The sequence below is a fragment of the Periplaneta americana genome, chromosome 14, assembly GCF_040183065.1.
Source record: "Periplaneta americana isolate PAMFEO1 chromosome 14, P.americana_PAMFEO1_priV1, whole genome shotgun sequence".
In the NCBI taxonomy this organism is placed as follows: Eukaryota; Metazoa; Arthropoda; class Insecta; order Blattodea; family Blattidae; genus Periplaneta; species Periplaneta americana.
Window position 1 is genome coordinate 54,529,212 of NC_091130.1, and position 15,948 is coordinate 54,545,159.

General features: G+C 35.7%; 1 protein-coding gene across 1 annotated transcript in view; it reads left to right on the forward strand.

Moving 5' to 3' along the window:
• The first annotated feature begins 179 nt into the window (after positions 1-179).
• Positions 180-15,948, forward strand: part of LOC138713300 (sphingosine kinase 1-like) — a 193,170-nt gene continuing 177,401 nt past the window's right edge. Inside the window, exon 1 of the mRNA XM_069845286.1 lies at positions 180-825. Coding sequence (XP_069701387.1) covers positions 303-825 — 523 coding nt within the window. The 5' untranslated portion in view covers positions 180-302. The remainder of the gene's footprint in view (positions 826-15,948) is intronic.

Sequence of the window (15,948 nt, forward strand, 5' to 3'; positions counted from 1 at the left end):
TACAGAAATCTATAAAATTACTACTTCTTTAACATAAAACAAGACACGTTTGTGTAATTTGTAACATAAGTAACAACATCATTGTCGTGCGTTATTTCTATATCATACGTTGCCTCTACTGAATTAGGTTTTACTTTTGCCATCAGATGGCGTTGAACGAGAGCAGTCTGTGAAGGACGAAATCTGTAGGACAGTTTTGAATATAACAATGACAGTTGAAGACGTGTTTCCGTATAAGAGCAATCGAATTTTGTTCGAAGAAGACAGTTTCCAGTTTTTCAGTTTACGTTGATGTTGGGAAGATGGAGGACGTTAGTGTGCATGCCACTCCGGTGTTAGAAGAGACGTTTTACATTTTATCGAAGAAAAACACTGTATATAGAGTGAAATTAACGGAGAAAGGACTAAGTTTGCAAAAGGAGAGTAATGGAAATACGAAAACTGAAATTATTAGAATAAATGACATTGTTGGTTGTCGTTGTATGAGAAGTAAACGTAGGTCTGCGGGCGCCTGTGCTTGTCATCCAAACGCTATTCGAAGGAACAATTTGAGAGTTGTAGAAGAAAATTCTAGTGAACAAGATGAAAAAGACATTAGTGCATATCTTTATATATATGCTTATGTTCTTAAGAAATACAGAGTGAAATCCGGGCAAAAACGAGAACGGATGACAATCACGCTGAGGTTTAGATCTTTCGATAAATATGATGACAACATGAGGGAAGCCCAAAAGTGGCGGTTGGCGGTCAAGTGTCTTATCAAGAATAAATCAATTCCACGGAGTGTACTGACCAGTGAAGATTCGCAAGTGACAGCTCAAACCTGTGAGTGTATAACTTTTTTTAATATCGTATGTTGATTAGGACTTCATTTATTATCAATAATAAGTTTCCTGTATTGTGTGTCTACAGACACGCCTATTATGTCATTTTGTCGCGCACGTGCAGCTCATTGACGTCAGGGTAGCATAAAAGCTATTGGACATCGTACTGGCCTGGACCGGGCATTTGCCGCGTTGCGACGTGACGTACTATTTCATTGAATTACTGTCATTGTGTTCACGTCTATAGCGATTGTAAACATTTATGACAGTTGTACAAGGAGAAATATTATTTTCTACTCATTTAAGTAGAAAATGGCTTGCCTCGTAGAATTACATTCGCTCCATTTATTACGATTGAGTCAATGACAATGATTCCATTCATTGTAACGTTCTTCCATCAAAGAGGATGTCCTGCTTATGAATAGATTCAGTATTTTATCTGAAATTGCAGTACTTCCACTGCATAGCGCTATTAAAATTAAGCGGCTAAGTTTAATATAAAGTAAATGGTAATGGGGGATCTGGTTGAACTCCCGTTTTCATTTCCTGCGAAAGATATGCCATCCCCCCTCTTGTCAGATTGTCCTTGGCCACAATATTGTATATTGAATATTTAAACGAAGTTTAATGTATGAAATAGACCAGTGTAAATTTTCACTTCATTAGTAAATGTCAGGCGAAAGTTAAATGAAAGGGTAGTTTGTAGGAAACAACATAAGCTATTGATCGAATTTGTTCTTTAACCCCATGGTGATGGAAATTGCCCAAAGTATTTATGTTGCATCTGTTTGTAGTGTCAGTTGAACATAAAAACTGTAAACGCTGAATAGGAAGGGGCAGAACGAAGTACGTAGACCAGTTATTTTTGTCAGTGAGATGTTACTGTCTTTTACCACGTTTCAAACTTTCCACAGGTAGTGGTGGCTACACAATATTAATAATTTCATTTCTTTCTCGGGGGTGGGGGATATCATCAGACGCTCATGCTATTACAGTACTCCTTCGAAATGTGTTTCCTAATGAAAAGTATCGAGGAACTCTACGGGACAAAGGCTATAAAAATCTGAATTCGATACGATATAGTATAAAAGAAATCGTCAACACTGTCTTTCGCTTTTGCTTTATGGAAACCGCTTGTTAAAATATTGAGTCTTCGATCTCGCTTCGCACCACAAACAGGACTGACATCTGATTTTGTGTTACGTTATTTCATGATGAAATGGAACTGAAAGATGGTACCGGTACAATTTTATAAATTTACACATCTGAAAAAAAAAAAAAAAAGCGAGTTTTCGTGAGGTCGAGTGTCAGTGACAGGTCACAGCATAGCTACTGTGGACAGGTTAGTTTCGGTTTATTCAGGTTTTTGATATGTTTTGCATGGTATGCTTTTTGGTAGACAGGTACATAAATAGATTAAGGTGCTTTCCTGCGGAGTGCAACATAATGGTGGTATAGTGAGTTAAATGATGATTTCGTGTGAAAATATATGAGAAAATCACCGGTCGGGTAATTAGAAACTAGGCCACCGACATAGCTCAGTCGGCTAAAGTGCTTGCCTGCCGATCCGGTGTGAGGTTTTCCCCAACCGTAAGGCAAATGTCAGGTAGTGTGGCGAATCCTCTGCCTCGTCTCACCAAATATCATCTCGCTATCACCAATCCCAGCGACGTTAAATAACCTCGTATTTGATACAGCGTCATTAAATAACATAGTAAGAAAAAAATTGGAAACCAAATTATTTGGTGAGTTTATAACTTAGGAAATGATGACATCGTGTCTTTAAGAGGGTGTTACAATTTTGAGGTTATTTTCATTGATTTAAATCCTACGTTTTTTCCTTTCTCTCTAATGCTGTGTGTAGCGGAATCGAAGATTCACCCATTGATCGTCCTCGGTGATCTTGTGATTCTGATTACTGTGCCAGCCACTGGATGTAAGGTTTGTGGGTTCGAACCCGGCCGGAGACGATAAAATCCTAAGCGTGACTTCTTTCGGGATGGAAGTAAAACTGAGAAGTCCGTGTCGTAAAATTACGGCAAGTAAACAGTCATAATAGAGGGCTCCAGGTAAAATTTTCTTGCTATTTCTCTCCGCTTAGAAATTGAAAGTAGCACAAATGCTTATTCTTTCACACGATAAGATGCACTTATTTTACATCAGTGGTCGTCAGCACTCGCTGAAATGTGCAAAGGGTAAGCGGTGCCGTCCCGTGTGTAGCAGGAAGAGGTAGAGAACATACCCTCTAGCAGCTACGAGTGCAACATGGCGCACTGTTTTTTCCGCGGGTAAGAGACGCTAGCCTCAGGGTGCTCTGCGCTGAGGACCGCTGTTTTACATGGACGTCTCAACACTTTCAAATTCCACTTTTCAGCAGAAAATAAGCAAAATCATCAAAGTTATGTCCAAAATGAGAGTAGAATTAGTCATTTCCATGTTTCGTGAAGATATTGTAATGGCAGGGCCAAATGATAGTTCTGAGCAGTATGGGATGAAGATAAATGCAAATAAGACGGAGACCATGGTTGTCGGAACAAACATAAAAAAGGTAAACGTGTGAATTCTAAATGAGACAGTAGAACAAGGGGACAGCTTCAGATACTTGGGGTGTACTATAAGCTGCTGCCAGGAAGTTAAAAGGAGGATAACAATGGCAAGGAAGTTTTTAATAGGAAAAGAAGTATCCTCTGCGGATCTCTAGAAAAATTACTAAGAAAGAGACTAGTGAAGTGCTTTGTGTAAAGTGGGGCAGAAACATGGACCGGCGAACCTGAATTGCTTGCAAAAAAGAAAAAGAAATACCGAATTGCATGCCACAGTATACTAAGAGGTATCCGAATTGCGTGCCATTACGTCCGTAGGTATAATTTTGGGAGCAATATTTTTCTTCCCGTTTTTCAGACTTAGGACTGTCAGTAGCTGTAGCTTCTCGAAGCTGAAACTAATATGGTTGAAAATGCTACACATATATTAGTATAATAATGTCGTTATTTGACAGTTTTATATTTCCATCATTATATTACAAATTGTTAAACATGCTACGTATATATTGGTATGGTAAAAAAATTAATGTTAAGTAAAACTGCTGTATATAGAAGTGTAATTTTATTCCCACAGAACATGGAAATAAAATGAAAATTGCGCAAAAGTAGGCCTAGAGTATGTAACGTATTAATTTATTTCCATGAAAATAATTTATTACATCGCATAGTAAATCATGTAAAGTATCCGTTTTTCTACGGACATAAATTACGTGTAATTTACGTAAAATATGCATAATGTAATTTACGCGGTCAACTTTGACCAGCGTAGTGCTTGCTGGTCATGCTTGGCGGTGTACCTGTACGTATATTGTAGGTTGAAAAATATGGTGTATATATATATATATATATATATATATATATATGGGTTCCGCATATTGCGGATAGATGACATTTTCTAGTTGTACACCACTTCGGCGGGTCACACTTGTGTAAGTGTTCGTGTAAGTGTTGTGTCTGGAATGAGTGATGACGAAGATGAGGAAGGGAAACCCGGTGCCGGCACATAGCCTACTCCTGTCGAATAGCACCAAGAGGGCCGCCAGGCTTAACGTCCCCATCCTAAGGACGAATCATTATCAACAGTGACATATGCCTTCTCTTCATATGCACTGCGGAGAGATTTGGAATTTAACTCAGGCATATTGGTGCACAATCTAGTGATTAGAAGTTGTGCACCGCCATCTCTCCTAGTCCTGAGGTAGAAATTTTACATGAAAACTTCTGACCCCGCCGGGAATCGAACCCGGGCCGGCTAGTCTAGATGCAGACACGCTACCACAGAGCTAATTGAAAAATATGAGTAAAGAATAAATTTGTGTACTCGTAATAAACCACTCGATCGACATAACGATATTGATGAAGTGCAGAGGCTGTTACTTGGATCTCATGAGATCATGAGATTATTATGACTGGGCCGAGAGGTAATCATATAGCCCTATTATTTGTGTAATTATTGGAAGGAAACTGTGTAAATAATCAGTAAAATATCACAAAAGATTTCCGGATGCGATGTGAACACGGACCAGCGGAATCCCATGTCAATACGCATTGCGCAAACAACTGAAACTCTTTACCTATAATACGTTCCTTGCAGCTTAGGCTACTTTAATTGCGTGTGAAGTTTTGTACATTGAATTGTACTTCGCAAGATTTCTTTATTTTTTTTTTTTGTCAGTTTCACCTCACCATGTAGGCATATTACCGATTTACAATCCAATGCGGTGTAGGGGAGGTTATTGTCTTTTGACCTACACTGGACACGGATTGCATTATGGGTCTCCCTTCATGTGGTCAGCATGGTACAGGGCCACCGCTGAGACAGCACATGACAGGGAACGTACACCCAGCCTCGCAGATTGAAGGTGAATATTTTCCATTGCTCATACCGGGAATCGAACCACGGACTGCTTGGTTGGTAAGCGCATACACCAGGCATGATATTTGGTGCTCTCGTCATGAGAGTAAAAATGTGCTCGCGAACACAAACGCTACAGAGGTCTTTTTTTCATTGCAAACTTTGTTGTACGAGCCGAAACAAATAGTTTTCATAACCACCCATTGTACTGCTTTAGCAAGCTAACAGGCTTTCCCGTATTTCATGCTGTATAATCCCTTTCAATTCTTTGTGAACTTAGAAAAATGAAGATTGTTTAAGACAGTCAGAAAAATCAAGATTATTTAAGACAATAATATGGCTGCTCGTGAGGAACTTCAATTGATATATCTCCAGTTCTCCTTAGCGCTGAAATATTTATTTTAAAAGCAAAATTAAATTCATAATATTTGGGAAGGAGAAGGTACAAAAAAGGTTCCAAGTACTACGGATTGTTTCTCGCAAATGTGTAGCTATGTTCGGTACGACTTACCTATGCGAAAAAGAAACTTTCTCATTTATGAAATACCTCCACAACAAAGCAAGATCACGATTAATTTATTGATTCATATCTAAGCGGCTTATCCTTGGACATCGCTGAAATTATGAATAAAATTCGAGTTCAAGTATCTCATTATCACGTTATATGTTTTAAAAATGCGTATCTCATTTGTTACTTAATTCAATTATATATTCATAATCTCTGAAATTCAAGTGAAAGCACACATAGACATGAAATTACGTGAAATGTGCAGCTTCAGATCAATGTACGATCTTATAATTATTTTATCTCTGCCTCTGTGCAACGTCACATTTGCGGTGGGAAGGAAAGGAGACGGCCGAAAGGTTGTAATGTTTTTTTTTAATACGCTGACTCCCACGACAAAGAAATTTAACTGTTAGTGACCGGCAGAAATAAAATGTAAGTAAGATCTTTAGAAAATTGAGATAATGCTAAGTGGGCGTATAGGGACCGAGGAGTGTTTTTGTTTTGCTGCAAGGCAATGCTGAATCATTTAAATTTTGTATGGTTGTAATCTGTATAAATTTTCGTTTGATTTTACTTTATTAATAGTTTGATTTTTCTGTTATTTTATTTGTATTTCTGTTGATGTGAAAGAGAAGGTCTGATGGCCTTAACTACGTCAGAATAAATAAATAAACAGATAAACACAAATTGAAAAACATTTGAACGTAAGGCACGTGAGGAAATGTTTTCTTTCGTTGCCTGATCTACAGTTGTTTTAAATTGAGTTAATCCGTATAGGCATTTGGCTAAGAAGTTCATTAATTCATGTAAGTGACGCTATGTAAAGATTCATCTTTATGGCGAGGAAAGCTTAATAAAGACAATTCGTTTTGGTTGTTTATAGGTGAGTTTCTGAGATTTCCGAAAAGTCTAACAACCAGTTTAATTATAAAAAGAAGAAAAAAGGACAACCCGGGCAACGCCGGGTGCTTTCAACTAGTAACCTATATTAACCTATATTAAACCTATTCGACTTCATTGTACTCGCTCTACATGTGGGCGGTGCTCACTATCTTAAAAAGGTTGAGAGCACTTGGCATACACTATCCACATACCCAAGACGGCGAACCTTTTGCGAGGTACGAAAAGAAGTGTTATCTCTGGAACACGCAACATTTTAATGAGAAAGTTTCGCCTTTATTAATTACACTTACACCAGCCTTATAGTTTCGGCATTTTATGCAGATTTTACTCAGAAAGTAATGAAACACGTATTTCATTTTTAAAGTAGTTTAGTAACTTCTTTCTGTTATAAAATTACTACTTTTAAACATAACTCTGTCCATATCCATCACGTTGCAATAACTATAATTATGAACATTACAACAGAAATGTGAAGGGCCATCACGACCGATGTGAGCTGGTGGAATAATTAATATATCATATATGAACATTAGAAACAAGAATGTGCATCACTCTGAACTAAGCTACGAGCGGCTCTTCAATTTAAATCCTATCCAAATTCAACCTCGCAAATTTCTAGCGCAGTAATTAACAATAGATCCCTATTAGAAACAACAACAACAACCAAATTTCTTGGCTTAAAAATCGATAATGTGTTAAATTTGAAAAATCATATTAAAGAAATTACCCCCAAACTAATCTATGCAAAAGATAGTTAATATCAATACCTTAAAAACAATATACTTTGCATACTTTTACTCGGTAATGAGTTTTAGAATAATATTCTGGGGAAATCCACAGATAGTAACAGTATATTCCTATTACAAAAAAAGAGTAATTAGAATAACAGTAGGTGCCAAATCTAGGGAATCTTGTAGGACTATTTAAAAAAAAACTACAAATAATGCCCATGGCTTGTCAGTATATCTTTTTAGTCATAATCTTCCTCTTAAGTAATTGTGAAAACTTCGTAACTAATTCAACAGTTCATAGCATAAATACACGTCAAAAATGACTTTCATACTCCATCGGCAAGTCTATCATACTAGCAAAAAGGAGTGCGTTATATGGCAGTAAACATTTTTAATAGCCTCCCTATCGATATAAAAAATGAAACTCAAAACATAAGATTATTTAGGGCCAAATTAAAGAAGTACCTAATTTCTCACGCCTTCTATTCTGTAGGTGAATTCGTGACATTCAATAACGCTTCATGAAATTGTTACTAAAACTTTGTGTTGTACTAGTAGACTATATTGTAAATCTCTTCTGTATATATTTCATCTAGACTGTGACTATAAATTAAGACTTTATAATAGTATTAAGTTTTTTGACTTGTTCCATATTCTAGCTGTGAAGCAATGTATGAATACCATGGAATGTTAATAAATACAGTACAATACAACAATCATCTGCTAATTTAGCAAATAAATTCGTCAGCGATGAATTTTTTGCCGCGGATGACATTATTTTAATGCTATAGCAAAGGAGAAACATAAGGGGATAGGATGTCTACAACGATGCAAACAGATCGCAGTTCGTTCAATCTGCAGTTCGACACGGCTTTTTTTATAACCAGGGTTAGGATTTTTAGGGAAAATTTTAATAGGGGAAAAAATAGGAGAAAGGTGACAAAAAAGGTGCTGTTTCGCTCAATTATTTCAGAAAATGCTCCTTTTCCTATCGTAATTGAAATCAAGTCATTCCAAACTACGTACATAATCTATATCACAGACTATATTCAATATTCACTAGGTTACATACCAGTATCATTCACCAGAGGAAACGTTGCATCGTATAACAGTTCCACCAGGTTCGATGAAATCTTGCTTGAATACCTGAGCCAGAATAAAAATCGGGATTTGGACATCTTCGACATGATGAAATCTTTTATTAAACTTGTTAGATGTTAAGCAACAAATTTATATTCACTAGCAGGAGATTTCCATCTTTAACGGTTTGCTTTCATAATGTTGTTGCTTGATTGACAAATAATATAGGCTAAATACCGGCACAATATAATCTTACTGCAAGCGACTTAATGTTTTCTCATTTTTTCATATCAATTCGAAGAATAAAATCGTTTCAAAACAGACGACTAATTGCTGTTAATGTATTTTGGTTTATCCGTAATTCGCAACTACATAGAGAGCTAGTATAATACACTATACACTGTAGGCAGGCGAAAACATTCTTCTCGTATCTTAATGTCTTAGGATCTGCTGCTTTTTTTCTCGGGGAAAGATCCGCTCAGCTCACAAGCATCAAGAACGTCTTCCCCAGAACATCCTATTAGAATCTTCAGATTCATCCAAGTCACCCGATGGAGAACATGTAATTGTATAAATTTTAAATTTATTAACAGTAATCTCACTAGAGGTTTTGATTTATCTAGAGTAAATCGAAACTCGAGTGGGATTTAATTGACTATTACACGATTAGAAGAAAGTATATAAAGATTAGAAGAAATAAAGTGCTCTACTACAATAAAATATTAATTCTATTTCACCAATGTTAGCTTCACGAAAACGTTTGAAGGAAGCTGCCATTTTCAATGACTGTCTATGCTGCAAACAAATGACGATCGCAAAGCATGTTTTATAATACCCTCTTTTTTATATTCTCAGATAGTAACGTATAAAATTTGCAGTTTGAAATGTTAGTAAACAAAGAAACAAAGAGATCTGTCGGCTATGGCACCTGCCTGCCGATCCGGAGTTGCGTTCGGGCGCGGGTTCGATTCCCTCTTGGGCTGATTACCTGGTTTGTTTTTTCCGAGGTTTTTCCCAACCGTAAGGCAAATGTCAGGTATTCTATGGCGAATCCTCGGCCTCATCTTGCCAAATACCATCTCGCTATCACCAATCCCATCGACGCTAAATCACCTCGTAGTTGATACAGCGTCTTTAAATAACCAAGTAAAATAAAAAACAAATGATAGGGAGGTGATAAAAACAGAATAAAGTATATAAAGATTAGAAGAAATAAAGCATCTTTTATAGTACCGTAAAGAATTTGAGTTTGAAATGTTGGCAAACAAAGAAACAAATGCTAGGGTAATGATAAAAACAAACAAGTGCTAGGGAAGCGATAAAATTAAACAAATGCTAGGAAAGCGATAAAATTGAGCGATAAGCAGCCATGATTGATTGAAAGACAGTTTTATTGGTCATAAGTAGTAAGACGTAGTAAAAGTGTAATAGTCAAATTAAATTCAAACATTCTTACATTTTTTTCTGTCACAGAGGGACATATAAATTGGTTGACCTCCTTCTTGTTAACTACTTTTTTATTATGATTGTATTTTCTCACTTTTGTAGGCCTATAGCGCTACAGCGCAGTAAATTCTATTTTTTAAAATATTCATATCAGTTTTAATTACCGATTTTCATAAATAGCAGAGTAATATTAGAAATGATTAAAATTTACGAATGGCTGTCATGACAATTCTTTCAAAATTAATTACATAGTTCTAGGCTACTTAAACAGTACAATTAAATTATAGTTGACGTTGTTATCGTGTTATTTGGGATCGCAAAGAAAAGTGTTTTGTATACAGTAATCAAAATAAAAGTCTGATCTGATTTGGGGGGCATAAAATTTCATTCACGTATATCTTGTAAATGATTGCTCGCGAAAATGAACTATGAATATATAGAATGAAAGGACGAGTTCGCTATGAAACGCATAAAAGGTATTGTGAAAGTGGTATCTTCAGGATACCCTACCACTATTTGTTTAAATATTTTCACAATTTTTAAAGTCTTCATGTGGTTTAGTTCCTGATCACATCTATATCAGATTGGCCATTCCCATGTTATAAAATGACAGCATATAAAAAAAAAGCAACCGCTAGGATCTCCGCTGCCGAAAATGAATTTTTTGTTAACGACCTCCAGATGGATGAAACGACCACCATGCAATTTCATCGGGGTTATAATTGGACTTCTTTTGCAGTCGCTAGATGGCAGCATATTGAAATGGAAAAAGTTGTCTTGAAAGTGCATTAGACTGATCAGTCTGTTATAATTTGATCAGGGGTTTAATCCATGCCTTTCCTACGTAATCTAAGGTGTTATGCTTTGTACTAGCGTTGCAGATTGAACGCTGGTTGGAGTCTTCATGGGGGAAGAAATTTTCTCATGAAATTTGTGTCAATTTATGGAACCGGTGCTCACCCGCATCGTGATGAATTTGGGTAGCTAGAGTGAGTAGTAAAATCAGGTTTTGCCAGCAGCTATAACGGCTGGGGGGGGGGACCATCGTGCTAACCACACGTTACTCATACTGATTGATGATCGTTCACCTCTGCCGAGTCATTGGATGTGAGGTCAGCAATCGGCTGGTAGGGTTGTAGCGCAACCGATTTTTGTTTTATGATGTGTTTTTACATCATTATCATCCGAACTTTGTTTTTGTAGTTACTGTACTTAGGCCTACATATCTAGTACAGTACATTCCGGGTTCTATTCCCAATAGGAAAAAGCAGATAATAAATTCGGCGTGACCTAACCCTTGAAGGTTGATGATTATGATACTGATTATAGTGTTTATTATTATTGTTATCATTACAGAGGAACCTGCCTATGATGGAAGCTATAAATAGGAAATTCTTACCATAAAATTATTTTTTCAAGGTTCTGTGAATTCTTATTTTGTCTGTCCTCTCGCTAGTATACAATTGCTGTCTATAAAACAACTTTAATATTGCGGAAACTTTCAAACATAGGCCTTTACACAGAAAGGAAAATCAAAGACTGTAACGAATAACAGGATGTACAATATGTTGAATCTTCTAGTTCATAACAGAATTTTCTCTTATATGATATGGATTCAAATTGATATAACTTTGAATTTGTGATTTATTATTATTATTATTATTATTATTATTATTATTATTATTATTATTATTATTATTTTATTATTATTATTACTTATAAATGGTTTTTAAGGAACCCGCAGGTTCATTGCCGCCCTCACATAAGCCCGCCATCGGTCCTTATCCTGTGCAAGATTAATCCAGTCTCTATCATCATATCCCACCTCCCTAAAATCCATTTTAATATTGTTCTTCCATCTACGTTTCGCCCTCCCCAATTTTTTTCCCTCCGGTCCCCCAACTAACACTCTATATGCATTTCTGGATTCGCCCATACGTGCTACATGCCCTATCTATCTCAAACGTCTGGATTTTATGTTCCTAATTATGTCAGGTGAAGAATACAATGCGTGCAGTTCTTCGTTGTGTAACTTTCTCCATTCTCCTGTAACTTCATCCCTCTTAGCCCCAAATATTTTCCTAAGAACCTTATTCTCTGTTTCTCTCTCAAAGTGAGAGTCTAAGTTTCACAACCATCCAGAGCAACCGGTAATATAACTGTTTTATAAATTCTAACTTTCAGATTTTTTGACAGCAGACTAGATGACAAGAGCTTACATCAGCTTCTTGTCTATGCGGATGACGTGAATATGTCAGGAGAAATCCACTAACGATTAGGGAAAAAACGGAAATTTTACTTGAAGCAAGTAAAGCGATAGGTTTGAAAGTAAATCCCGAAAAGACAAAGTAGGCCTATGTGATTATGTCTTGTGACCAGAATATTGTACAAAATGGAAACATAAAAATTGGAGATTTATCCTTCGAAGAGGTGGAAAAATTCAAATATCTTGGAGTAACAGTAACAAAAATTATTATTATTATTATTATTATTATTATTATTATTATTATTATTATTATTCAGGATTGTTCTATTTTTGTTTCGTATTATTAAGTATACGGGGATTATTATGCTAATTTAAGTGAAGAGATTCAATCTTCTCTTATTATATCGCGGACATGCTGTCACATATTCTTTTTCTGGCAGTGACGGAGAGAGGTTCGTTAATGTCGACATGTCAGTTGACGATACAATTAGAGTTTCCTGTTTGTTTTGTAGGAAAATATTTTTTATCGCCAGTTACAGGGATCTATAAGAGGTAAAATTCATTCACGATACCAAGCACGCAGAATACAGTTTTCATATTATAAAATATGGGTGTTAATTTAGCAAATAGGAGTCAGAATAAGGAGATTGGGAACTATTCTAAGGTACGTTGAAGGAGATAAAGTGAAACTTATATCCACCAATAAATCGCAAAGTCATCGGTCTTCTACATGCTAGAATCCCGATTACCTTGAAAGATAGCTGCTTATGGATGACCCTAGTTAGACAGAAACGTGTTACGGGAATCCTTATCCTGTGGATCGTAGTGCAGGGAAGAAATATAGGCGTGAGAATATCACATCTCTCAATACCCCAACCTACCTTGAACACTACACTCATCTCAGAAGTTTCTTAAGGGGAATGGAATTGGATTTTGGATGAAAATTTTTATTTATATTTTTATTTTTTCAACATTATTTGGTTTTCCCCTCTTCAAAATGTATGTCTATATCACGTATGACTATACTAAAATTGTATTCATTTTAATTTCTCGGTTTTCTGACAATGTGAAAGGGTGTCGGAGTTTTAATTTTAACCCTCATTTTTTCCGAAAAATGTATGGATTTTGGATGGAGAGCTATGTATATTTTTCATTATCTTTATTCTCTACAGCTAGAACGAGTTCACGGAAGTTTTGAGAGAAATATCAGACATTATTTTAATCGAAATAGAATTCTTTTGCAACAAGACAATGGGAGATCTCATACCGCTCGAACAACCATTGAAAACATTAATAAATTCGAAGGAATCGAATTTCTACCACACCCGGTATATAGCCCTGATCTTTCGCCTTCAGATTACCGTCTCTTTCGATCTGTAGTCCTCTTCCTATGTGGAAGGAATTTCCATTAGAAACTCGCAGGATAACATATCTCGCCGAAGGCGGCTCAAGACCATAGAATGTAATGACCTTTACTTTGAAGATTAGATTAATTTCATGTCACAACGCACTCCAAATAAAGTTTTGCTCCAAAATCTACATTACTTATGAGACTTTTCTGAAATTGAACATTCGGAATGACATTGCACACTTTCGAGACGAGAACAATTCATTCATTCATTCATTCATTCATTCATTCATTCATTCATTCATTCATTCATTCATTCATTCAAGGGCAAGTCTTTCACTGCAAACCCAACATTCTTCAGTCTTTCCTATTGGAAATAACATTTATGTAAAATTACCTAAGTTTAACAGTAGTATTATTGGAAAATATATGACAACCAGGGAAAGGATTTATATGTAAATACATATTTACTTATAAAGCTAATATAATTTATATTTTGCATTATCTTTATGTTTCACAATGTGTAGGGTTGAAAAATCCTACTTTTATTTTCCATATTTTTCCATATTTTAGAGTTTAGTACATATTTTCGTTAATTTCCATATATTTTCCATATTTCATATAAAACAGTCCATATTATATTAGGTTTAACAATAAAACAAAACAAAATTCCATTAACTTTTAAAAATACATTTCAACAATAGAGATTTAAACACATGTTCAGTAATCCCTTTAACATCAGAGTTATTTGAAAATTAGCAGTCCTATCAACAATGGGAAAGTAAGTTACAAAACTGTATTAATTTAATTTAAAATTTTTAACAGACTTCAGTTGTGCAGCTCAACAGTTAAATGCCAGTCAGAGTACACATAGGTTCAGTTTTGTAAATCATACTATAAAGACGGTAAATATGCCAAAAGTACGTCATTCAGTCAATTTAAAATCAAAACTAACAAGTTACATTTCAGAATTTAAAGAAGATGGTTTATCAACTGACAATAAAATATTATTTTGTAATTTGTGTCAGTGTGCAGTATCATCTACACAAAAGTTCCTGGTGCAACAACACATTACAACTAGTAAACATCAGGCCAACAAACAACTAAATTCCAAGCAGAGACAATTGTTTTTAACACAACCAACAACATCGAATGTAAGATCTGAGTTTAACATCGACCTGTGCCGTTCTCTCATCTCTGCTGATATTCCTCTCTACAAACTAAAGAATAAGGTCTTCAGGGAATTCCTTGAAAAATATACTCAACATACAATCCCGGATGAGTCAACACTTAGGAAGACGTATGCTCCATCCATCTACGATGAGACAATACAGAAGATAAGAGATGAAATTAAAGATAGTTCAATTTGGGTTTCCATTGATGAGACTCCCGACAAAGAAGGTAGACTTGTTGGTAATGTAGTTATCGGTTTGTTAAGTGAACAATATTCTGAACGAATTCTTTTACATTGTGATGTTCTAGAAAAGTGCAATAACAAAACTATAGTTAAACTGTTCAACGAAGCTATGGGTATCCTGTGGCCAAAGGGTATTATGTACGATAATGTGTTATTCTTTATTAGCGATGCTGCCCCTTATATGGTCAAAGCTGGACAAGCATTATCTGTTGTATATCCTAAATTGACTCATTTTACTTGTGTGGCGCATGCATTTCATCGTGTGGCAGAAGTGGTCAGAGACAATTTCCCTAAAGTAGATTTGTTGATTTCATCAGTGAAAAAAGTATTTCTCAAAGCTCCCAGTAGAGTTAACGTGTTGAAAGAAATGTACCCTGAAATTCCATTGCCACCAAAGCCAATTTTAACTAGATGGGGTACATGGCTAGAAGCAGTTGAATATTATGCCGAACATATAGACTCTATTAACAATGTTCTCCTTGCATTGGACTCTGAAGATGCAGTCTCAATTGATACTGCGAAAACAGTTACCTGTGACATAAGTGTGAAGAATGACTCAGCTCACATTCAGCATACATTTTCATGCATCATAAAAACGCTCAAAAGTCTCCAAAATAGGCACCTTTCACTATCTGAAAGTTTTGAAATTATAAATAGTACTGTGGAACAACTGAATCGTGGTAGAGGTAAAGTTGCAGATGCAGTAAGAGCTAAGGTGGACACTGTACTTTCAAAAAACCCTGGATATGAAGAACTACAAAAGGTTGTTGCTGTGATGAGTGGTGAATCAACAGTGAAGATTAACTTGGACTTATCCCCAGCAGACATTGTGAAATTGAATTATGTACCAGTTACTTCTTGTGACGTCGAACGCTCTTTTAGTCAGTATAAATCTATCCTCAGAGACAATAGAAGAAGATTCACTTTTCAGCACTTGAAAGAAATGTTTGTAACCTATTGTTATGGTAACAGACAATAAAAATTGTGTTTTGTTGAAACTACATTGGAAGATAAGGTACGTCCATTATATTTTTTGTTTAGTTTGATTAAAATGTACCAATATTTAACGTACATAGTCATTTTTTTA